We start from the raw sequence: 26,494 nt of genomic DNA on the forward strand, positions 1-26,494 counted from the left end.
GCCACCAGCTAAGTTTTTAGCAGCATGTAAACCCTTTGGAGTCTCAGTTCCTTGCTTCATAAAGTGAAGAATTGAGAAGGAAATAATTAAGTCTCTAAGCATTCCTCCACAGTTCAAACTTAATGATTTTAAGAATTCATTTTTATTAGTGTAAATAGGAATCTTCTTGTACCATTCTCATACGTTGAACAAAACTTCTGAACATTTTTATTGACCTGAATTTTATGTAACATTGCAACATTATAGAAATTAGATGCTATTAATGATTAATGTTAATATACTTAATATACTTCCTTAATAAAAGCCAAATTTAAAAAAAGAGATCAAGCTGTCACCTCAAGCCAAAAGGATTTGGATATCACACATACTTATTTATATAGACTCAAAAAATAAGAGTAATTTTAAACAATTCATATAGGTTTTTCCTTAGTAGGGCTGGTTACACAGGTTGTTCTTAGTAACTTGTTATTTAAATTTTCGAGTGCACTTAGCATAACTTTATCTTTATGTCATCCTTAGATGTTTCACTGAAGTAATTTTTTTCTTCCTTCAGTAAATTGGTAATTAACCAGATTATTCCTGAAGATGATGCTATTTATCAGTGCATGGCTGAGAACAGCCAAGGATCAATTTTATCTAGAGCCAGGCTGACTGTAGTAATGTCAGAAGACAGACCCAGTGCTCCTTATAACGTGCATGCTGAAACCATGTCGAGTTCAGCCATCCTTTTAGCTTGGGAGAGGCCACTTTACAATTCAGACAAAGTCATCGCTTATTCTGTACACTACATGAAAGCAGAAGGTAAGCAATGTGAGAAGTGTTTATTTTTAAGTGCTATTTACTGTCACGGCTTTGTTTTCAATATAAATGATGTTTTACATAATCCACAAAATATTTTTGAAGTTCTGTGGCATTTACCTCTTTTAATAAAAATAATTACTATATGATCTGTGTATCAGTTTTTTGCCGAATTTTGTATTGTTGTATACTTTATGTGTATGCATGGCTGCTCAGTCCCTTTAGTCCCGTTTGACTCTTTGCAACCCTCTGGACTGTATAGCCTGCCAGGCTCCTCTGTTCATGGGATTCTCTAGGCAAGAATATTGGAGTGGATTCTTTATGTGTTTAAGTATAGTTTAAGATTTTTCTGTTTAGAAATAAGTACCATCTTTGCCTGCTCAAAAGTTAGAGTGGTGTACTTTACGAATTTCATTTCAGCCAAGGTATCAATTCCTTAAGACTTAGTATACCAATTTAAGTACGCAATCACATAGGAACAATGGTGTAACTACTTAATAAGGTGAACTCTAGTCACTATAGCATGTTATTTTCAAGGGGGAAAGTAAACATTTTCAAGTTCCCCATAATATGATTTTGTATATTTTGAATGTTTTCTGAAATCTCATAGAACTCTTTAAAAATTGAGCAGGACACTCTTCATTGATATCTCATTTATTATATAAAAGTAGAAATCAAATCTGTCTTAAAATTTTTATTCAGTTCCATATCTGGGATCTTTTTTATCCTTATATTTTCTTTTAGCAAAAAATGTAGAGGAAATGGAAAAACTAGTTATAAATCCTAGAGATTTCACTATTGATTTCTCATGGAAGCCATAGGAGAGGTTTACAGATTTTAGTTGTTTACACAAACAGTCTGCTTTTTATGCAATAGACATTCCAAACAAATTTCAAAGAATAGTGCTCTAATAAAATTGTCTGTAGAAACAGGTGGTTTGTTGTTGTTTGTTTTTTGTATTTTGAAGTAGTATTTTGAATTTAAATAAGAGGTCATGGTAGCAAGAAGAATGAAAATCTGATAACTAAGCATGTTGGAGTACGTTAATACCCTTTTTAGTGATTTAAGAAGGTAAAAGGAATGCTGGCTTTGGTGGAGACCACTCTTGTTCGCTATTATGGCTATTTCATTAGAGCCTCCACATGCAGCTCAGTGGTCTATTCATAGGCAGCACAAGGCTTTTTAATTTGAACTCAAGGACCTTGTTTGGTAGGTCAGAAATCGTACTATGCAGTTCCTAATTAACGAACCATTAGCTAGTCTGTTGTGAAATGCCTGTAATCTTGTCTAATTAAAATGCTATCAAGTTAATTCAGAAATGTGGGAAAACTTAATAGTGGAATTTGCCTTCTGTTTTGTTTATAAATCCAGTGTGGAGAGAAGGGGCTCCATCCTTAGAGAGTTTTGATTAAGTTGACGTGCATTTACTGTGAATTGTTCACAAAGCACAGTAGCTGCCAGCGCTCTTGTTCCACTTTACAGGTTTGCTCTGTAGGAATTAAATCCCACAAAGACAAATCCTCTTCTGTATCTTGCCATGCATATTTTATTAAGAATTGCTGAGAGTATTTTTCCTCTTTGGGCGTGGGGGGGTGTACCTCATAGTGGAACAAAATGTTTTGAAGCACATTGTGTGCCTCCCAGTTCTTTTGCTTTTAGTATAAATAAAAGAACAACTTGTGTCAGTCAAATTTAATAGAATCTCAAGGGGCAAAATGAGACCTTTTGCAGGACAACTTTTGGTTTGGTTTATTTTTATAAAGAGTCGAGCCATTACGTTCCCTACTGTCTCTCCATTTATGTTTAAAAGAGAAAGAAACCGTGAGTTTAAGCAAGTAAGATTTACACTGTTATGAACTACAGTGTTCTGTAGTATTAAACTCTGTTGTGTTACTGCTGTACATTGTCTCTGCTATGGGTTTTGACTAGACGTTAAATGAACTTTAGAGACGATTAATTGTTTTCAGTTTGATTTCTTCAGGAAAAATTCAAGCTAAAAACTTGTAGCAAAACATGGTTACTTTTAGAAAATAAAAACCTTCCTATTCACATTTTTCAAAGAGTCACAAAAATAACAGAGATCCAAGGATCAGTGTCTCATAGTCTTGTTAAATGGTAATGATCTTGTTAATTTAATTTTGAATATTCATAATTTTTAAACACCGATTATTTAATCTAGGTTTAAATAATGAAGAGTATCAAGTAGTCATTGGAAACGACACCACACATTATATTATTGATGACTTGGAACCTGCCAGCAATTATACTTTCTACATTGTGGCATATATGCCAATGGGGGCCAGTCAGATGTCCGACCATGTGATACAGAACACTTTAGAGGATGGTAAGAAAATGTGATTCTAAGATATCTAAGCATGAACATTAATATGTTTATTATAACTTTAAAGCAATATGTGTTTTAAGAGAAAATATCCTGGTTTTGGAGAAGGCAATGGCACCCCACTCCAGTACTCTTGCCTGGAAAATCCCGTGGTAGGCTGCAGTCCATGGGGTGGCTAAGAGTTGGACACGACTGAGTGACTTCACTTTCACTTTTCACTTTCATACATTGGAGAAGGAAATGGCAACCCACTCCAGTGTTCTTGCCTGGAGAATCCAAGGACGGGGGAGCCTGGTGGGCTGCCGTCTCTGGGGTCACACAGAGTCGGACACGACTGAAGTGACTTAGCAGCAGCAGCGGCATCCTGGTTTTGGGTAAAAAAAAAAAAAAACAGATGTGATAACTAGCAGGCTAATTTACCGTTTTAGATCTTACTCTCAATTTTTGACAGTAATAGGATATGATAAGGATAAAGAGCAGTTTTGTTTATAATTCATAGTTTTTTAATTGGTCATCTGATTTAGTAGTAATTTTAAATTTCATGAGCTATAAATATTTATTTGAACAAATTCAGACACATAATGGAAATTTTAATAACAAAATTGTCATATTTCTTCAAGTTCCTGTTTAAATTGTAAATGCATTGCAGAGTTTTTCATTTTCTTTACTGAGTGAAACAAAATGTGAGATTCTCTAGGCAGGAATAAATGTAATGACAATTACATTGATTGTCTGTAAAGACTGGAGGCCAGAGGAATTGAATTTCTGAAACTGAAAGTTTATAAAATTTAGTACTATCAATTAAAAAATTCTTGTAAAATCAGATAGCTTATTTTTAGAAAAATTTGTGTTTATTCTGCTTAAGGAGGAAAGTATTACTTGTTCAGTTTGTTATCTCCAGTTGAAAGTTGAATTGCTGTGAGTTTGAGAGCGGGCCTCCATGTACTCTTATGAAAGTGAAAATGTTAATCATTCAGTCATGTCCAACTCTTTGTGACCCTATGGACTGTATGTAGCCCGCCAGGCTCCTCTGTCCCTGAAATTCTCCAGGCAAGAATACTGGAGTGGGTTGCCATTTCCTTCTCCAGAGGATCTTCCCGACTCAGGGATCGAACCCAGGTCTCCTGAATTACAGGGTGATTCTTTACCATCTGAACCACCGGGGAAGCCCATATATTCTTATAATGGTGGGAAATTCTGTCTGTTAAAATAGTCCTGATAGAACTGATTCTCCTCCTCTGACTCTTCATCTCGCTCTCCAGGTCCTCTCTACAACCCATTTTTGTACTCTACAGTGTGAAAGGGGGATTATTTAAAATATACTTAATTATACTGTTCCCCCTTTACAAATGTTTTCTCATCCATCCTCAAGAAATGGTCCTCCTTTAGTTTTCAAAGCATTTTAATATAAATGATTCTCAAATCTTTTTCTTCATCCATTTAGTCCTACATCTCTTATATTTCTATAATGCCACTTGTGTAACTGTTTATTTATAAATTCAGACTTTTACTAAAAGAAAAAATTATCACTGATCTGGATGCTGAATTCCACATTTGAGTTTATTCCGTTTTAGGGTGAACCATGACCTCTCTAGTTATCTCATTATGTTTAACAACCTCTGACATGAATAACTAAAGTGAAACACAGGCTGGTGTTTGCTGTTGTTGTTGCTTTGGGTTTATGAGGTATTGCCCCGTAGAAGAAAATGTGTCTAAAGCATAGCAAGCCACTGGTTAAACTTGCCAGTTCCGGTTCAGTTATGATCTCAAAGTTTTCTCCTCTAAACTTTCCTTATTTTGCAAGTTTTTTGTTTAATTAAATTTCATTTTGTTTTCTAGATAACATACAGACTTCTGACACTGCTTTTTCAGTTTCCACATCAGTATCCTGCCCCCATTTCCTCAGCCTGCGCTTGTCAGGCTTCAGGCAAGATACTGGAGTGGGTTGCCATTCTACTCTGTGTGGGTCTCCTAGGGTACACAGCAGACACAGCTAATATTTGTGAAATGTTTACCACTGCCTGTTCTAAAAACCTTTCTTCCAGTGGCTCGTTTAATCCCGACCTAGCCCTATGATAGAAGAATCATTGTTACATAAGAGTAGTAGTGTAGGCGTGAAAATGCAGGTTCTAGGTCTACCTCCTTACTTCCAAGCTGTGTGACCTTGGGTAAGTGATTTCACCTCTCTACCTCAGTTTCCTTAGCTATAAAGGAGAAATAATAATGACACTCTCTTCACTGGGTTTTTGTGAGAATTCATGTGTTCATGTGAAGGACTCAGAAATGCTTAGTTTTCCCTTTTCTACCTATTATTTCATTAATTCAACAAATATTTATTGAGTACCTGCTATGTATTATTCAGTATTTAGTAGTGAATGAAAGAAATGAAAAATTGGCCCATAACTTGTAGAGCTTACTTTCTACTGTGGGAGAAGAGGGAGAGGAACAATAAATAAGATGAGCACCCAGTGATATGCACTAGATGAGATAGTGATAAGTATTGAGAAGAAGGAAGAAAGCAGGGAAAGGGAGTAAGGCTTCAGACAGAGATACCTCTTGTCATGGGTTACGTTTGAAGACCTAAAGGAAATGAAAGGGCTTCCCTGGTGGCTCAAATGGTAAAGAATCTACCTGCAATGCAGGAGAGCTGGGTTTGGTCCCCTGAAGAAGGGAATGGCTACCCACTCCAGTATCCTTGCCTGGAGAAGTCCAAGAACAGAGGAGCCTGATGGGCTACAGTTCACAGGGTCACAAAGAGTCGGAAATGACTGAGCGACTAACACACACACAAAGGAAATGAAAATGAGGGCACTGGCTAAGCAAATGACTGGAAGACGTGCATTCTGGGAGAGGAAACAGAAATTGCTAAGGGCCTGAAGCACAAGCATGGCTACAGTGGAGGGAACAAGCAGAAAGTAGTAGGAGATGAGGCATAGAATGAGGAGCCAACCATACAAGTATCAATGGATGGGGTTTTGTATGAAGCTTCAATGAGGACTTTAGCTTTTTCTGTGAGTGAAATGGGAGCTCTTTTGAGGAGAATAATGATAAGATCTGACCTGGAATTTAATAGCAAATGTGTTGAGACTAAATGGTAGAGATGAGCACAGAGGCAGGGAGATCTGTTAGGAGGCTATTGTGACAATACCGGCTGAAGGTGATGGTGCAGGGACCAAGGGGTGGCCGTGTGAGTCATCGAGCCACAGGATTGAATGTGGGGAGTGTGTGGAGGAGTCCAGGATGACACCGGCGTTTTCATCTTTTTCAGTTGGACAGATAGTTTCCATCACTTGAGGTAGGAAAGCCTGTAGAAGAAAATATTGTTTTCATCCCCATTTTGTATATGAAGAAAACTGGACACAGAGAAATTAATTTGGCCAAGATCACACACAGTAGAAATTGATATAACAAGGACTCAGTTACACAGAGGCTAAGTCCAGAACTCTTCTTAACTTTTAAGAAGTTAGACTGCTAGACTGCTTCCCAGTATTCTTGACCCATTTTCCTGGAGTGCCAGTTATATTCAGATTATTTACAGGAAAATCATTGTGTTCATGTTAAGCAGCATGGAGATATATTATAGTTGGGGATAAAAAAAGTCCTACTAATTTTTAAGATACAACTGTTAAACACTTCAAATTATTTGTCAGGTTTTAACCCTGCTGTCCTTGGCTTCTCCATTCTTGTGTAATTCTCTTTTCTATGTTTTAAGGCATCTTGGTGAAGTTATTGAGAAATATTCTCATGTTTTTAATGAGTATTAAGTAAGCTCATATTCATCCCAGACAATATCAAAACAATCACAGCAACATTGATGAAAATCTTGCTTTCTTTGGTTCTCTACACTGGATCCTCCCTTCAGTATTTTTTCCTTCCTTTTTCTGGTTTGTACTCTGCTTGACTGGAAGCCTCAGCCAGGGTTGAAAGTACCTCTCCGTTATTATATATGTGATACGCTGCTGCTAAGATACTTCCGTAAATACTAGTGTGCTAGTTGACCATTTTAATTCTAAATATTGATAAGAAATCTGCCTTCTTTTATGACTAGTTCCCCTGAGACCTCCTGAAATTAGTTTGACAAGTCGAAGTCCCACTGATATCCTCGTCTCCTGGCTGCCCATCCCAGCCAAGTACCGGCGGGGCCAGGTGGTCCTCTACCGCCTCTCCTTCCGCCTAAGCACTGACAACTCCATCCAAGTTCTGGAGCTCCCAGGGACCAGTCATGAGCACCTCTTGGAAGGCCTGAAACCTGATAGTGTCTACCTGGTGAGGATTACTGCTGCCACCAGAGTGGGGCTGGGAGAGTCTTCAGTGTGGACCTCACACAGGACACCCAAAGCTACAAGTGTGAAAGGTAAATGTGGACTATTAAGGAAGAATAACACAGTATCTTTCTTTTTTGTCTTATCTAACTTAGGCTTATATTTTTAAATTTTGTCTTAAAAATTAAAGTATTCCATAGACCATGGATTTAATTGAAAACAATTTAAACTTTTGGTTACTCTGTTTAATTTGCACATCCTTCAAAGATCCATGGGTCCATATTATACAGAGTGAAGTAAGTCAGAAAGAGATAGATAAATATCATATACTAACACATATATATGGAATCCAGAAAGATGGTACCGAAGAATTTATTTGCAGGGCGGCAGTAGAGAAACAAACACAGAGAACAGACTTACGGATGTGCGGAAAGGGGAGGAGAGGTGAGATGTATGGAGAGAGTAACATGGAAGCTTACATTACCATACGTAAAATAGATAACCACCAGCAATTTGCTATATGTCTCAGGCAACTCGAAACAGGAGCTCTGTATCAGCCTAGAGGGGTGGGATGGGGAGTGAGATGGGAGGGAGGTAAGAGAGGGGGAATATATGTATACCTATGTCTGATTCATGTTGAGATTTGACAAAGCAGCAAAATTCTGTAAAGCAATTACCTTCAATTAAAAAATAAATGAATTATAAAAAGATACGTGGATCTAAATCAAATTGAATTACCAAGGTATTTATTAATAGAGACCTAATTAACTCCTGTGCTGGCACAGCCACCACACTCAATGCAAAGAAATAGAACACTCAGTTTTCCTGAGTTCCAAAATCACTGCAGATGGTGATTGCAGCCATGAAATTAAAAGATACTCCTTGGAAGGAAAGTTATGATCAGCCTAGACAGCATATTAAAAAGCAGAGACATCACTTTGTCAACAAAGGTCCATCTAGACAAGGCTATGGTTTTTCCAGTGGTCATGTATGGATGTGAGAGTTGGACTGTGAAGAAAGCTGAGCCCTGAAGAATTGATGCTTTTGAACTGTGGTGTTGGAGAAGACTCTTGAGAGTCTCTTCGACTGCAAGGAGATCCAACCAGTCCATTCTAAAGGAGATCAGTCTTGGGTGTTCATTGGAAGGACTGATGCTAAAGCTGAAATTCCAGTACTTTTGCCACCTCATGTGAAGAGTTGACTCATTGGAAAAGACTCTAATGCTGGGAGGGGTTGAGGGCAGGAGGAGAAGGGGACGACAGAGGATGAGATGGCTGGATGGTATCACCAACTCAATGGACATGGGTTTGGGTGCACTCTGGGGGTTGGTGATGGACAGGGAGGCCTGGCATGCTGTGGTTCATGGGGTCTCAAAAAGTCAGACATGACTGAGTGACTGAACTGAACTGAATCAGTATCACTACCATATATTTTTAAACAAATCATCAATTTAATAGAAAGATCATAATACGAGGAAGTCCCAGACCCTCCTCCTCTTTTACTAATGTGGAGTGTAATGTGACTGGGCTTTTTGTTAATTGATTAATAACAATTAGATGGTCAAAATTAGGAAATACATATGACTGATTAATTTTGATATTTGGCAAAACAACAAAAGTCTGTAAAGTAATTATCCTTCAAATAAATAAATTTTATAAAATTACGATATACATATTTCTTCTTTGAAAAAACTTAAAATCCACAAATATAATTTTGTTCTTATTTATATATTGGATTGGCCAAAAAGTTCATTTGGGTTTTCATACACTGTTATGGAAAAACCCAAACTTTTTGACCAACCCAATACCTTAGTTTTTTTCTTAGTATCTTATACTCTTGGAGAAGGAAATGGCAATCCACTCCAGCACTCTTGCCTGGAAAATCCCGTGGACGGAGGAGCCTGATAGGCTACAGTCCATGGGGTCGCAAAGAGTCGGACACGACTGAGCGACTTCACTTCCTCTTCACTTCTTATACTTTTAATTCTGTCTCAAAATTTAATATCATTGTATAATTTTTAATATGAAAGGCAAGTGTAATTATTGGAATTGAACTTTTATGCAGTTGTTGATTTAGAACGGAGAGCTCTCCACTCTCCTGTGTTTTCATGTGAATTAGGAGTTTTCTTACACATACACATCTGGTGAATTTTTCCAGCCCCTAAATCTCCAGAGTTACATTTGGAACCTCTGAACTGTACCACCATTTCTGTGAAGTGGCAGCAAGATGCTGAGGATACAGCAACCGTTCAAGGCTACAAGCTGTACTACAAAGAGGAGGGGCAGCAGGAGCACGGACCCATTTTCTTAGATACCAGTGGCCTTCTCTACACTCTCAGTGGTTTAGGTGAGTGGACCTGTATAGTGCTTTTCCTTTTTTCCTTCCTCTCTGACCATTTGGGAGAAAAAGTTATTGGCTATAAGGCAGAATCACTGCCTTAGTGATAAAAGGAAAAGAAGTGATTTTACTACCTCACTGCATATATTCTGCTGCATGAGTCATTCAGTGGTCCTCAACTCGCCACTGAGTGGCTGGGCACAGTGTCGCAAGTGCACAGTCACTCAGTCACGTCTGACTTTTTTCAACCCCATGGACTGCAGCCCGTCAGGCTCCTCTGTCCATGGGGTTCTCCAGGCGAGAATACTGGAGTGGGTTGCCATTTCCTCCTCCAGGGAATCCTCTCAACCCAGGGATCAAACCTGGGTCTTCCGCATTGCAGGCAGATTCTTTACCATCTGAGCCAATGTATCTTTCTATCTTCTCCCCACCATTGGGCATCTGACTTTCTTTCTGAAGTTCACTTCTGGCGGAGTGAGATACCGATCTATTCTTGTGACTGTATGGTAGATGTAGAATAGAAATGTGAAAATAACAATATTGTTATACCAGATGATCAGATTAATTTAGAAATTGCCTGAGAGACATAAAGAGCAAATTAATGGTTACCAGTGCGGAGGGGAGAGGCACTATGGGGTGGGGGAGAGAGGGGTATAAAAATTATTGGGTGTAAGACAGGCTCTAGGATTATGGTACCACATGGGGAATATAGCCAATATTCTGTAATAATTGTAAATGGACTGTAAGATTAAAAATTGTCGCCAGTCTATGTTATGTAACTGTAAATATTTATTGTATGTAGTTCTAACACAGAAACACTCAAGAAAAAAGCACTTAATTTTATGTTTGAGTTCATCAGAGTTCTGAAAGACCCTGTTTTATTCGCTATTCATCCTATCTTTGCACAGTGAAAGGGTTTTGTTATGTAAACATGTTTAGTAGAAGGTGTAATAAAGACACTTACAACTACAATAAATGCATGAGTATAAACATACTCAAGGTATAGACTGCACACTTAGCTGTTTGTTGCTCATGAGTAGATTTTTACCCTTAAGCACAAAGCAGCAAGTTTATGATCATCAGCTGAGTTCCTACTGGATTGTTACAGCCCCTTCTGCACATACTAGACATTTACAAGCACTCTGGCTTTCCCTGTCACAGACCACCCTTTGGTGTGCAGGCAGGAAAGAGGCACAGTGGTCCCATCCAGGAAGGCTTCATTTCCCTGGCCTCGCAGCATTAGACCAGAGTCCCTGTGAGTAAGAAGCAGTGGTGCAAATCTCTTTTCAGACCCAAGGACACAGAACCCCACTCTCCAGTTCTTGGCAGTAGTTTTCCAGATGGCATTTTGCTTGTAATCTTGTTGTTTTGGATTTTAATTGAATCTGTATTAGGTTAAGTAAGTTTCATAGTTGATCCCCGTCATGCAGCTTTATAAAGGATGAGAAGTTACATATGTGCCAGGGTGACCTTCCTTAAGCCATTGATGCTCAGATGACATTAGCCCAACCTACTGTCAAGCACTTAGCAGCATTTATCTCTAGCCATGCTTTCTCAGGGTGCCTTCCCTTTCCAGAGGCATGTCATTTCATCTGGAAAATTTTAGTCAGTATCAAGTAAGAAACAGGCTTTGAGACAATTGTTGATGAAAAATCATACATCAAGCTTAATATCTCCAATTTCTTCACTGATAGTTTAGAAATATAAATACACTGAAGATACAAAACAGGAGATTCTTAGAGCAATCTTCTTGAACATATTAGTAGCTTATTCTAAACAGATGAGTAATTTATTGGAAAAAAAAGTAATGCTCTGCTTGTGAAAAGTTTAGAGAAACATTTTATTAAAACTTTGCCAATTAAAAACAGTTCTTTAAAATTAAATTTTTTTCTGCAGATAGCATACATTTATATATATATAGAAGATCCATTGATTTTTGTTAAAATCTTTTATAATCTCTATATAATAGCTTTCATTCTATAAACCTTTATTTCTTCCTGTGTTTTGAAAATAAATTGCATATGTTTACTGCCTGAGTTTTTTTATGGTATGATCCTTTGAATATGCCATTTGGGGTAACTCAGTTTAAAATCATTTTATAGTGTATAAAAATAGGAAATGATTTTGTTATGGCCTATATACCCCATCTATTAAAATAGCCCCATGTTTCCCGACTGGAGTTAGACTGAGTGGCTAGAGTAATTGCAGTGCAGGGTGGCAGAGGACTTTGTCATGGCTTTAGGGCTTTCTTGTTAGAGGCATGTTCCATACCCCTGGAGTTTCAGGGACAGAGCTGGAATGGTTGGCAGGGATGCAGTTGTACAGACTGACACATCGTACAGCTGTTAACTAAATCACCTTTAAGATGCCTTCTAATTTTCAGAGTCCTGGGATCCCATTTTCCTTTTCTTAAAAGTCACCGTGGGGCCTAGCCCAGCTTATAGCAAGCGAATGGGTTTACCCCACTAAGCAACCAACTGTTAACAGCTCTCACTTCTTTCCTTCTTACTTTTGGCTGTTGGGGGTGGGCAGTATCTTCTGTTAACTGGACAGCTGACCATCTGTGATCATTTTTAGCGAGAGCATCTGGCAGTAGCTGCCTGTTTAACAGAGAGTGATATGTCTAAAGGGCAGTAGGTTAAGGGAACACTATCTGTGTCTTACATGGCAAATACTTGCTTTTACTGAGCTTCTGCACATTAAAGATACTCTAACTGAAACTAGATTTACTAAGTGGGCTTGGAAATGAAATTTAAATGCTTTTGTTTGCTGATTCAATGTCAGTTTGAGTAGCAAACTGAGGTCTCAAAATTTCATTTTCATACTAATCCTCTTTCTGATGCCCTTTTTGTTCAATTTCTGATAATTAAGTTTTCATTTAAAAAGTATGTTACTGAGACATATTCTCCTTAGTAATATATATAGTTCTTTGTTTCTGAAAAAAAGAAATAGGTGAAGGAGTTCATGTATTTCAGTTCCTGTAACAGTCATTTAAAATTCTTTTTTATGTAAGGCATTATAGCAATAGATTAAAGAAATGTAATGAATGTGACCACTGCTTAAAACAAGAAGGATTAAACCAAGATTCAGTTGACTGACTTGTCTGATTTTCTCCCAAATTTTCTCCCAGATCTGATTAACTAAATTTAATTGTACTGAATACTGAAAATTATTTTAGAACATTTTACTCTAAACCCTCAAAGCTCCATTCCCTGAAATGTAGAATGTTTTGTTTTTTAAAGTGGCTAAAAAGATTCTTGTGTATTTGTTAGTGTAATATAAATATTGTCAGAGCAGTGGAAGTATTTTAATGTTGCTAGTTTGTTCTGGTTTAATGGTTTTAAGATACACAGTTTGATTTTATTGGAAGTGGTTTACTTTGTGGGAGTTGGATAAAAAGCACTGGGCTTGTGATTTAAGGTTTATGTGATTTGTTCTAAATTGTGGTTTGTGGTTTTTTCAAGATATTGTATCTTTGTAGTGATTATTTTCACTTAGGTTTTTTACCCCCTTGGCACTTTCAGTGTTTAGTTCAGTTTTAAATAGGATTTTAAAGTGTTTGTTTCATTCATCATACAATAAACTGAAGCAAAGTTAATAGCACAGTTGTGCTCCCTGATAACAGGCTGATTGGAATAATTTGTTCCTCTTTTATTGTCTGTTTATTTCAGAAATTGGCTTCAAATTCTGAAGTTAGAGTTTCTAATCACAAGAGGACTGTTTTCATAAGCTGATTGTCAGAAACTGTCCTTAATTGTTTTGTCTGTGTAGAAGAAAGTGAAAAGGGGAGGATTACTTACATAGTGCTATTTTAGTTTAGCATTTAGGACACTGATACTAGATCATCTTTAGCTTCTATTTTGTCAAAGAATTTGTGCTATTAAATATTTCACAGCAAGCATGATTAGTGAGTAGGCTATTTAGCAGCAATTGTAAAGATCTAAAATATTTAAAATCACACCTTCAAAACTTAGAGATCTCTTTTTGAGAAATCTTAAGTTAGAACTTTTTTTTTTTCCTACTTGCTGTTGGAATTTTTTTTGCCATACATCAACATGAATCCGCCATGGGTGTACACATGTTCCCAATCCTGAAACCCCCTCCCACCTCCCTCCCCATACCATCCCTCTGGGTCATCCCAGTGCACCAGCCCCAAGCATCCTGTATCCTGCATCGAACCTAGACTGGCAATTCGTTTCTTATATGATATTATACATGTTTCAATGGGAAATCACTTCATGGGAAATAATGGGGAAACAGTGGAAACAGTGTCAGACTTTATTTTTGGGGGCTCCAAAATCACTGCAGATAGAGATCATAGCCATGAAATTAAAAGATGCTTACTGGAAGGAAAGTTATGACCAACCTAGATAGCATATTCAAAAGCAGAGACACTACTTTGCTAACAAAGGTGCGTCTAGTCAAGGCTATGGTTTTTCCAGTGGTCATGTATGGATGTGAGAGTTGGACTGTGAAGAAAGCTGAGCGCCGAAGAATTGATGCTTTTGAACTGTGGTGTTGGAGAAGACTCTTGAGAGTCCCTTGGACTGCAAGGAGATCCAACCAGTCCATTCTAAAGGAAATCGGTCCTGGGTGTTCTTTGGAAGGACTGATGCTAAAGCTAAAACTCCCAATACTTTGGCCACTTCATGTGAAGAGTTGACTCATTGGAAAAGACTCTGATGGTGGGAGGAATTGGGGGCAGGAGGAGAAGGGGACGACAGAAGATGAGACGGCTGGATGGCATCACCGACTCGATGGACGTGAGTTTGAGTGAACTCTGGGAGTTGGTGATGGACAGCGAGGCTTGGCGTGCTGCAGTTCATGGGGTCACAAAGAGTCAGACACAACTGAGCGACTGAACTGAACTGAAAGTTAGAACTCCCAACTCTAGGAGTAGGCGTCTGAAGAAACAGTCCTTGGTTAATGATGTAACTTTTTTAATTGGAGGAAATTTGCTGTACAGTGTTGTGATGGTTTCTACCATACAGCAACGTAAATGTAATTTTAAAGTCCATTAGCTAGTTTATGTAGAAGCATGATAAAATTAAGTGAGACTTCTGGGTGTTATCTTTCCCTATAGTATTGATAGAACTGAGTTTGGTTGTGTGGCTACATATCTCATGAAAGAAAACAGAGAACTAGCACTAGTGAGCCAAATTGATGTAACCAGAGGAAGTTGTAATCTTCCTTTCGTCAAGGCAGAACAAGATTTTGTGGCATGATGATCAGAGACAGTTCATTGTGAACCTTACTATAACAGAGATTTTGTTTTCAGGAGAATTAGAATCATTCAGCTTATGAAATATGGAAGTCACATTTTTAAAGCAAGCCTAAGTCTTTTCAGAGACTGTATTCCCTCACCCCTCTCAGCCAAGGAAGGCTTAGATAACACTCAGAAAATCTTTGAAAGTATACTGCAGGTGAAAATCCGTATGATGTGGTTGGTCTGCATGCTTCTGACTGCATCACTTAAGATGGAGTAAAAAAGACATGGCATTGTATAACAAAATCTTCCTAGTGGTGAATAATTTCAGTTGTATAATTCTGTACTGACTTTTAGTGTATAAATTCATTTCAGATAACATGGTGCTTTGATGCTGACTACCAGCCCAAATACCATTCCTGATGTCAGGAGTCTTTAACTGCTGAAGTAATGTACCAACAACAACATAAATATCATTTACTATTCTGTTCAGATTAGCTTTGACTTCGTAATGCAGCACTCTTACCTATGAGATCATTTTGCTTTTATTTGTTAACAGACCATTTTAGGGTTGGTGTAAACATTCCATTAACATTATTGCTATCATTTACCACAGGCAAGATCTTTGAGAACATAGCCTCACATTTTTTGTCTCTCTTCAGTTCCTCCTGTGCTTTACCACAGATAGTTTTCACTCTTAGTAGAAAAAGTTGCTCTGAACAGTATCTGGTTACATTCTTTTATTCTTTCTTTTCAAATAATTACAAAATAAGTTCACTTAACTGAAGTCAGTAGACTTATTAAAGGAATGATCTTTGGAAACCACCTACTATGTAGGCCATAAAATTGATTATGAGTACAAATTAAAGAGAACATTTAAAAAGTATTGCATCTCGCTTCCTTCATTGTTAAGTATCTCTTAAGTTGTCATTTTTAAATTTTGTGTTTAATCTGTTATCAAGACAAAACATGTTGACAGTTAGAGACTTTAGGGAATAGTGAAATATTTTTTCCTAATTTACTGAGAGTGAAAATCTTAAAAATTTCCTTCTCTGTACTGTCCAACAATGCCACATATGATTGATATTCAGATCACATTTTAGAACCTTAATACTTAAATTAAAAAAAAATACTTAAAAAAAACCTATTGCTCAAAAGAAATGGAGCTTCCATGTCTAAAACATCCCATTACTAAAAAAATACTGTTTCAATAAGATAATAAAAAAGATTTTTGTTTGACAATTTGCAACTACCTCTAATTAAAGACAGAATGTTTGTAGGTTAATGAAACTGTAAAAACTAAACAAAAGTTACAGTTAATCATCTGTTTATCTTTTCTTAAATTCTTTTTCTTGGATGAAATTTAATCTTCCATTTTAAAATATTTTTGATACTCTCTGGACAAAATTAGAGACCTATACTTTCTGTTTGGAAAAAATCTTGCCCAGCTATTAAGCCTTAACTCTTCTGGGAGTATTTTTGTGACCCCAAATGGAATCAGGCTTTCCAGTGGTACATCATGCACAATACACTGTTACAGAAGCACGCGGCACTGACAGGGGAAAGCATCAGCTGACTAACTTTCGTGTCTACTGCCTCAAGTTAACTCACAGTTTCCACAGTTTATTGACAAATCCTGGTTGTTTGCCTCAATAGAGATAATAATAATAGTTATTTTAGAATGTTAGGAAGATTAAATAACATAATACACATAAGAGTTAACATTGCATTGTAAATTGCATTGTAAGTCCTCAACAAATGTTAGCTGTCGTAACTGTTTTTAAAATGGTTCTTCTCTGTATGTCTTCTTTGGAGAAATGTCTGTTTAGTTTTTGGCCCACTCTTTGATTGGGTCATGTTTTTCCTGGAATTGAGCTGCAGGAGTTGCTTGTATATTTTTGAGATTAGTTGTTTGTCAGTTGCTTCATTTGCTGTTATTTTCTCCCATTCTGAAGGCTGTCTTTTCACCTTGCTTATAGTTTCTTTTGTTGTGCGGAAGCTTTTAATTTTAATTAGGTCCCATTTGTTTATTTTTGCTTTTATTTCCAATATTCTGGGAGGTGGGTCATAGAGGATCCTGCTGTGATTTATGTCGGAGAGTGTTTGCCTATGTTCTCCTCTAAGAGTTTTATAGTTTCTGGTCTTACATTTAGATCTTGAATCCATTTTGAGTTTATTTTTGCGTATGGTGTTAGAAAGTGTTCCAGTTTCATTCTTTTACAAGTGGTTGACCAGTTTTCCCAGTACCACTTGTTAAAGAGATTGTCTTTTCTTCATTGTATATTCTTGCCTCCTTTGTCAAAGATAAGGTGTCCATAGGTGCGTGGGTTTATCTCTGGGCTTTCTATTTTGTTCCATTGACCTATATTTCTCCAAAGAAGACATACAGATGGCTAACAAACACATGAAAAGATGCTCAACATCACTCATCATCAGAGAAATGCAAATCAAAACCACAATGAGGTACCATCTTATGCCAGTTAGAATGGCTGTGATCCAAAAGTCTGCAAGCAATAAATGCTGGAGAGGGTGTAGAGAAAAGGGAACCCTCTTACAGTGTTGGTGGGAATGCAAACTAGTACAGCCACTATGGAGAACAGTGTGGAGATTCCTTAAAAAACTGGAAATAGAACTGCCTTATGACCCAGCACTCCCACTGCTGGGCATATACACTGAGGAAACCAGAATTGAAAGAGACACGTGTACTCCAGTGTTCATAGCAGCACTGTTTACAATAGCCAGGACATGGAAGCAACGTAGATGTCCATCAGCAGATGAATGGATAAGAAAGCTGTGGTACATATACACAATGGAGTATTACTCAGCCATTAAAAAGAATACAATTGAATCAGTTCTAATGAGGTGGATAAAACTGGAGCCTATTATACAGAGTGAAGTAAGCCAGAAAGAAAAACACCAATACAGTATACTAATGCATATATATGGAATTTAGAAAGACGGTAATGATAATCCTGTATGCAGAACAGTGAAAGAGACACAGATGTATAGAACAGTCTTTTAGACTCTGTGGAAGAGGGAGAGGGTGGGATGATTTGGGAGAATGGCATTGAAACATGTGTGATATCATATAAGAAACGAATCTCCAGTCTAGGTTTGATGCAGGATACAGGATGCTTGGGGCTGGTGCACTGGGATGACCCAGAGGGATGGTATGGGGAGGGAGGTGGGAGGGGGGTTCAGGATGGGGAACATGTGTATACCCATGGAGGATTCATGTTGATGTGTGGCAAAACCAATACAATATTGTAAAGTAATTAGCCTCCAATTAAAATAAATAAATTTAAAAAAATAATAAATTTTAAAAAAAGAGGAAAGAAAAAAAAAAAGGTGCTTCTCCCAGGGTGGAGTCTGAAAATCTGGATTAAAAAAATTTTTTTCCCATGTTACTTTCCATGATCATTAGATATGGAAACCACTACTTCTTGAGCTTTAATATGTGTATGAATTTACCAGAGCCTTGTTAAAATTTACTATGTCTGGGTGAAGCCTGAAATTTTTGTATTTCCCATTTTGAGAAGCAAAGGTCTAGACCAGGACTAGGCAGATTTTCTCTGTAATAAGCCAGATAGTAAATATTTTAGGCTTTGTGGGTGTTATGAGCTGAATGTTTTATGTTCCCCCAAATTCATATGGTGTGGGGCCCTAATCTAATAGGGCTGGTGCCCTTACAAGAAGAGGAAGAAATACCAGAGCACTCACTCCACCATGTGACAGTGAGAAAGTAGTAGTCTACAAGCCAGGAAGAGAGTTCTTATCAGAAATAGACTCCTGGCACACCTTGATCTTGGACTTCCCAGTCTCTAGAACCTTGAGAATGTAATTTCTGTTGTTATCCAGTCCATGGCATTTTGTCATGGCAGCCTATGCCGATGAATACAGTGGGCCATATGGTCTCTTCCACAAATGCCTGACTCTGGCACTACAGCACAAAGCAGCGTAGAAAATTCATAAATGTATGGGTGTTGGTTATGGTCCAATAAAGGTTTATTTATGGAAACTGAAATTTAAAAATATATTTATTTGGCTATAGTGGGTCTTAGCTGTGGCACCTGGGATCTTTGGTCTTCATTGCAGCATACAGACTTTCTAGTTGCTGCATTTGAACTCTTAGTTGTGGCATGCAAACTCTTAGTTGGGATACGTAGAACCTAATTCCCCAACTAAGGATCAAACCCGGGCCCCCCTGCATTGGGAGCATGGCATCTTAGCCACTGGACCACCAAGGAAGTCCCTGGAGACTGAAATTTGAGTTTCATGTAATTTTTGATATATCATAAAATATTGTTTAAAATTTTTTTCTGACCACTCAAAAATGTGAAAACCAATATTTTAGCTGGCAGGTTACCCAGAGGCAGTAGGCCATATTGCTATGGTTTGGCAATTCCAGGTGTAGACTTGATAGTCTTTGCTCTTCAAAATATGGTCCCAGGATCAGCAGCATAATCTGAAATTTTATTTAAATGTTGAATTTCAAGTTCCCCCATCCCTTCCCCAGATCTACTGAATCAGAGTCTCCATTTTAACACAATTACTAGGTGACTAGTATGTACATGAAAGTGGAAACACTGGTCTAGATGACCTAGTACAGTAGGATTTTTCCTAAATAGCCATGTTAATTTTTTATAACTTAATAACACTTAGTTCTAGTTTGTTATTCTTATTGGAAATCTTTCATAAATTTATTTTTGTGCCTTCTAGATGCCTATAATTGTCAGGCCAATGATAGTTTTTAATTTTGTTACTGCTGAACCTCTGTTTAGTCCATGTTTATTGTGCTTTTTATTGTTTATCTTGTTTCCAGTCACATTTCCCCATACTTCTCAGCTTGTTAATGTTGTTCAGTTGCTGAGTTCTGTCCGACTGTTTGCAGGTCGCAACAGTAGCTCTCCAGCTGCAGCTCCTGAACTGCAGCTCTCCAGGCTTCCCTGTCCTTTACTGTCTCCCGGAGTTTGCTCAAACTCATGTCCATTGAGTCAATAATGTCATCTAACCATCTCATCTGCTGTTGCCCCTTCTTCTCCTTCCCTCGGTTTTTCCCAGCATCAGGGTCTTTTCCAGTGAGTCAGCTCTTTGCATCAAGTGGCCAAAGTATTGGAGCTTCAGCTTCAGCATCAATCCTCCCAATGAATATTCAGGGTTGATTTCCTTTATATAATAAGGAAAATGTGACCTTCATGGTTATCATCATTCAGTCAGTACATTTCTTCCCAAACATCCAAGGAGTAGAAGAGTCACAGGCTCTCAGGTATAATCGTGTAGTTTGAGCCCTATATTCCTATATTTTGTTTGCCACTGAGTACTCCTTCACAGATTCATTTTCTGATTCTCAAATATTTACCAAGTTCACCATGTGATGGTCCCTACATTAGAACACAACCATATTTAGTGTGGACAGATCATGTATTTGGGGAACTTAAGAGGAAGAATAATAATTACATAAGCAATTAAAATAAGGTGTGATGAACTCCTTGATAGTGGAGGTCAGATTGCTGCTATGGCATTTGGCAGGAACCTCTGACTTACTTGAGGGCTAAAATGGGGATGGCTTTCAATAAGAGAACATTTGTGTTGAGATCTAAAGGAAGATCTCAGCTAGGCAAAGGTACTGGGGCAGATACAAGTTGTGGGGGTCTGATAAAATAATATAAAATAGGTTAAAGCAATATAAAAATATACTATAGATACAGGGTCTTTAATAGACCTCTTGCAACCCCATGGACACCAGGCTCCTCCATCCATGGGATTTTCTAGGCAAGAGTACTAGAGTGGGTTGCCATTTCCTTCTCCAGGGAATCTTCCCGACCCAGGGATCAAACCCAGGTCTCCCATGTTGTAGATAGACGCTTTACCATCTGAGCCACCAAGGAAGTCCCATGCAAACAAAGGGTTCTGGAACTCCAGCTTCATAGCTTCTGGGTAAAGTTACCTCTGCAAAGAGGGGACAGCAGAACCCAGGAAGTACTCAAGGAATGCTGGAGTTTCTGTGGGATGGCCAGGAGGTGAGGGAGACTGTATTCTGGAGAAACTAAAGTGTTTCTATGACCAGAGTGAAATGGGAGAGGAGAGTGTCTGGTGAGCCATGGGAGGGGATTCCAGCTTTATCCTTAGGGCAATGTGAAGCCGTGAAACGATTTCAAGTAAGCAAGTGGCCTGATTAGATGCATGTTTAGAAATACCTTTCGGTTGCAGTGTGTAGAATATAATATAGAGAAATGAGACACAAATCAGCCCAGACCTTACTTCTTCCCTTAAAGAGGAAATTTTGTGAACTTTCTTTTCACTTTCTGGTTCAGAAATGTTATAAACATCTGTACTCCCAAGTTTGCTCTAGACCCTACTATACATGGCAATTTTCATGTACGCAAACAGTAAATTAAAATTCCTTTAGAAAGTAGCTTATTCTGTTGCTTTAAATCACTTAACACAAGGTTCAGTGGTAAAGAATCCGCCTGCTAATGCAGGAGACTCGGGTTTGATCTCTGGGTCAGGAAGATCCCCTGGAGAAAGAAATGACAACCCACTCCAATATTCTTGGCTGGGAAATCCCATGAACAGAGGAGCCTGGAGAGCTATAGTCCATGGGATCATAAAAGAGTCAGACACTACTTAGTGACTGAACAACAAGCAACAACTGTAACAACAAGAAGCAACAATTGTAAAAATCTGATATTCACCAGATCAGCAAATTTGGAAATTTTTACTGTGCAGACCCTCTTCAAAAATCATTTACAAAATATTAGGTAATATTGAGCCCATATCTGAAAAACTATTTTAACATATAAGGGGTAAGGTATTTGAACCTTTGGCTCATGCCTGTCTTTAAGTCAGTTCTATAACTGTGTTAAAGTATTCTAATTTATCCTTCATTTTGATTGAGGAAACTCTCAGGAGGCATCTTGTCATAAATCTAATGACATATTCTGTCCCCTGAGAAAGCCTAGTTAGTCTTGATTTGGTCAGTAACTGTTACAGTGCCAAGTTAATTAAATTTTGTGTTTTTAAATGATCAGAGAAATAAAGGACATGCAACCATGGATTCCATAAACCCATAACACAAACTGTCCTTTGAATCCACAGCATGAAGCCAGGAGCATTTAGTAGTCACTCAAATGGAGAATATTTTTTAACTCACTCAGCTGCTATTATTGAGCTTTATTATGGTCCCTGAGAGTTGCAATACTGTATGTAAAGCATTCATTTTAGCACTGTGTGAGTACAGTGAGTACAGTGTTTTATGGAACTTAATAGGTCTCAGATAAAGAGGCTCCTATGCTTTCTTGGGGCTGGTCTCTTGGGCCCTACTAGGAGGCTTATAACACAGAAGCTCTTTGGCTTTGCAAATCAGTTGAACTCCATTTAGAAATTACTGATAATGAGCTGAAGTTACCATTAAATTAGTGTAAATTAATTAGCAGCAAATCAGTTGCAAAATTGAAACCATCCTTACAACATTCAGTTTTGACTTGTGTGAGTTCTTATAACTCCTCATGAAGATATTGCCTGGAAGATAGTGCCAGTTAGAAATGCAAAATTTCTGATGTTAAGGTTAATACAATAGACATTTTTCTCAGAAGTTTCTGTGTGTGTTCTCTGTTATTCCCCATTACTTTTAAAATTAAAAAATTAGGATATATTAATCTAATGCACATACTCACCAGGCCCTGGATTGGACATAAGGAACCTGAATGTAAGATGGCATGTCTGCCTCCAAAGTGTTTAACTTCAGCTTGGAGGCCCTATCAGCATTCATAGGAAAATGTGCTGATAAAATTGAGATGTGATCAGAGTATTCTGTAAGCATGAAGGATAAATGACTAATTTTACTATATGACGAAAACTTGCCCAGTTGAAAAATGGAGGAAAATCATTCCAATCATAGGAGCTCAAAGTGTACAAAAAGATTAAAAGAGGTAGCTTCATTGGTTTGTTACGGCTAAATCATGGGTTGCATGGGTGGGAGCTGTAGAGACTAGACTAAAACCATAGAATTAACTAGGGCTGGTGTTTTAAGGACCCTGCATGCCATAAAAAGTTATTTAGTCTTTATCTTATATTGTATAGTAAAGAGTATTGTATAGTAAATAATGAAGAGCCATCAAATTTTGAAGTGAGAAAATGACATGCCTTGTTTAGACAGATAACTGGTAATGATACTGTAAAGGATAGATTTAGAGAATCAGTGAGCATGGGCCCAGGAGAGGGCTACCAAAGACAGGAAATCAATGAAATGGTTGTTGAAATAATCTAAAATAATAAGATAAACTAAAACAGTTCATTGGAGAGAAGGCAGGTGTGAAATTTTGGGGGCTTAGAACTTGACTCATTACATGTGGGCCTGATGGGAGACCTTCACGTATAGCTATTATGTCTAAAGGGTCTATGAAAAGATGTGCAACATCATTAGCCATTACAGAAATGCAAAGTAAAAAACTTTTAACTGTAGTAGGATACCACTGCATACATATTAGAATGACTGAAAATTTTGTAAATGTCGAAACTGCCAATAACAAATGCTGACATGAATACAGAACACCTGGAACTCTTAGGCATTATTGCAGGAATGCAAAATGGTACAGTCACTCTGGAAAACAGTTCAGTGCTGTCTTATGAAGTTAAATATGCCTGTGCCATGTGACTCAGCAGTCCCATCCTACATGTTTACCTTGGAAAAATGAAAATGGATGTTCACACAAGAACCTATACACAAAATGTATAGTTCAATTTATTGTTTCTACAAACTGGAAACAGCAGTTGTCCTTCACTGGGTGAGTAAATAAACTGTGATATAGCCAGATAATTGAGTTACTCCTCAGCAGTGGAAAGCAATGAACTATATGGCTACTTGCAATAGTTTGTTGATGGATATTACTGGCATCATGCTGAGTGAAATAATCCATTCTCAAAATACGCTCTGTATTATTCCAATTATGTGACATTCTTGAGAAGTCAAAACTATAGGGATGGAGAACAGATCAGTGATTGCCATAAATTAGGGGTTGGGAGCAGGATTAACTACAAAGAGACAGCACTGGCCGTTTCTTGATACTACGAAATTCTTCTGTTTTCTGATTGTGGTGGTGGTTGCATAAACCTGTGCATGTATTGGATAGAACCATACACCACCAAAAAGTCAGTTTTCAAATTTAAAATAGAAGAATGAGAGTCTTGAGATCAGATGGCCAGGGTTTGAATTCTAGCTGTCCTCACACTTGGTGTGATCTTGGTTAAGTTACTGTATCTCCATAAACCTCTATTTGCACAGTGTCCAGGATATTGAGGATTAAGTGTGCTGGAACGTGCTGAACCCTCAACACAGTGCTCTTGTACATAGTAAGTGCTTAGTAGCTGTTAGCTGCTTATAAATCTGATTAGGTGAAGAGGAAGTTGGACTGATTCTCAAGAGTCCTGAATGGATGATACTTCACTGGAGTAGAGCTTCAGGAGTAAGACCAGGTTTGGAAAAGTGGGAGATTATTTAGTTCAATTTTGATTGTATTGGGTTGGAAAGTTTGGTATTCTGGTGGAGATGTCTCTAGGAGCTCAATATATATGGTTTTGATTTCAGAAGATCTGAGATAGTGAATCACTGCTGTACATTTTGGAGTTAAGCCTACACACTGATGCTGTCCTGCTCCAAGGGACCCAACATCTTTTTGTCTGAGCTACAAAGATTTGAGCGGAAGAAACCATTTGTCAGCATAATTGTAAAATGAAAGACATTTTCAGGAAATATCTTTCCCGAAAGGTCATTTTCTGGAAAGTGGGGCACATTCAACAAATCTCATTGAAATTTCAGATGAGATCATATTTATATTCTTAATTTGGTATAATTCCAAACATTTATCAGTTTTTTACTTGCTGCAAAAGACAGAGGAATTCTGATTAAGAAGGAAGCAAAAGGGATCAGGCAAATCATTGCTACTATATTATGGGAGAAATATAGCTAGCAAATTCCAAAGTGTATTTTGAATTGTAGCAGATCACAGAGGATATTTTGCACTCTTCAATGTTTGAAAGCCATATTTTGTAATTTTTTTGGTAACTCAGTTGAATGCAATAGCAATACTGTTATAATTTGTATTTCTGCCTCTTAAATTCAGAGGACTGCAGAGAGTGTTAAAATCACAGTGCCCCATGAAAGAATAAATGCCTTTTATTCTTGTGCTGTATATTGTGTTGTCTCAAAATTGTATCAGTGGCACCTTATGGGATGTTACACTCAATTTTATTTCCCACTTTAGAAAAAATCATTTTGGTGAGAGAAAAGGAAGGCAGCAATAAATGCCTATATTTTCTTAAATATTCTTCTCCTTGTTTAAAAATTAAGGTTCAACTTTCCATATCAAAACCAAAAAAAATAATTGGGAAAAGAATTTTGATGGTTTTTCCTGGACTTTTATATGCTAAGTCTTGAATAGTCATTACCTTTCGAAATACTCTAAAACATGAAAAGCTCTGTGAAAAACATCTGTCTTGTTATTAAATGAGGTGTAATTTGTGAACAAAAACCTTACTCCTTTTTTTTTTTTAAAGATAAAGCAAAGTTGTTTTTTTCCCAAGAACAAAATTGGTGCATTTGCCTAAATAGTCATCACTTTTGTAGGTTTGAAGTTGTTTTACTGCTTTAGCAGCTGTGTGGTAAGTTTTCTAGCAGACAATAGTGGTGGGAAGGGGGGACTCAGTTGCATCTGGTTTCTCTTTGTAAAATGCCTGAAAAGTTGATATTTAGTAGTTTACTTGAGAAAGAGGTTCATCAGTAGAAGAACTTTTTTAGTACCTAAATTAGCTTGCTGTGTTTCATATGCCTATATTTTGTTTTCTTAAAAAAAAATGGGGAGAGAAAGAAAAGAATAAAGAAAATCATCTACCCTAAAACTGCATAGCACAGATAACCCTTTGACCTTTGGCACTGGGTAAAGATTTACAGTACTTGTGGAGCCTCACTTCTCATGCCTGACTGAAAAGAATCCTAAATAAAGTAAGGCCCCTGTGGAGATGGAGAAAATAAGCAGGGTAAGGAAGTTCCATTATTTCAAGTAGCTCTGTTTTTTTTTTTAACCAGTTTATGAAGTGAAATACCAATTGTGATGTGTTTCCAGTTTGAGTCTTATGTCACTTAAGTATGAGGTCTGATGCTACAGTAGTTAAAGAGTTGGGGATGCAGGAAGCAAAATGTCCTTCTCTGTTTCCTTCATTCTCAGCAAATATCCCTTCCTGCTGCCTTCCTCAAAGTAAATTTCCACCTGAAATTTCTTTAGGGCAATATCTTTTCTTTAGGGAAAGCAAAACAACAGAAAGCTTAAAAAAAATGTGCTATTGAAATACAGATGAGAATGGGAATTGCCAGTTGTTTCCTTCTCTGTATGTTAAATGGTCAAGTTTTATTTCAGATATCAAATATGAAAAGTGTATGAGAACAAAATTAGTTCCATGGTTTGTCTCCCAAAAAAGTATTCTTAAAATTTTAATTTATTCAAGTATAGTTGATTTACAGTGTTGTGTTAATTTCTGCTGAGTGGCGAAGTGATT

At 37.5% G+C, this 26,494-nt stretch overlaps 1 protein-coding gene and 1 long non-coding RNA gene across 2 annotated transcripts in view; one reads left to right on the forward strand and one right to left on the reverse strand.

Moving 5' to 3' along the window:
• Nucleotides 1-26,494, forward strand: part of PRTG (protogenin) — a 147,422-nt gene that overhangs the window by 74,869 nt on the left and 46,059 nt on the right. Inside the window, exons 8-11 of the mRNA XM_042252429.2 lie at nt 554-801; nt 2,978-3,142; nt 7,188-7,493; nt 9,559-9,747. Coding sequence (XP_042108363.1) covers nt 554-801; nt 2,978-3,142; nt 7,188-7,493; nt 9,559-9,747 — 908 coding nt within the window. The remainder of the gene's footprint in view (nt 1-553; nt 802-2,977; nt 3,143-7,187; nt 7,494-9,558; nt 9,748-26,494) is intronic.
• LOC132660045 (uncharacterized) overlaps nt 120-26,494 on the reverse strand; it is a 36,432-nt gene continuing 10,057 nt past the window's right edge. Inside the window, exons 2-3 of the long non-coding RNA XR_009601214.1 lie at nt 6,288-6,444; nt 120-3,503 (exon numbers count right to left, since the gene is read on the reverse strand). This is a non-coding gene — a long non-coding RNA (uncharacterized LOC132660045). The remainder of the gene's footprint in view (nt 3,504-6,287; nt 6,445-26,494) is intronic.

The sequence above is a fragment of the Ovis aries genome, chromosome 7 (assembly GCF_016772045.2).
Source record: "Ovis aries strain OAR_USU_Benz2616 breed Rambouillet chromosome 7, ARS-UI_Ramb_v3.0, whole genome shotgun sequence".
In the NCBI taxonomy this organism is placed as follows: domain Eukaryota; kingdom Metazoa; phylum Chordata; class Mammalia; order Artiodactyla; family Bovidae; genus Ovis; species Ovis aries.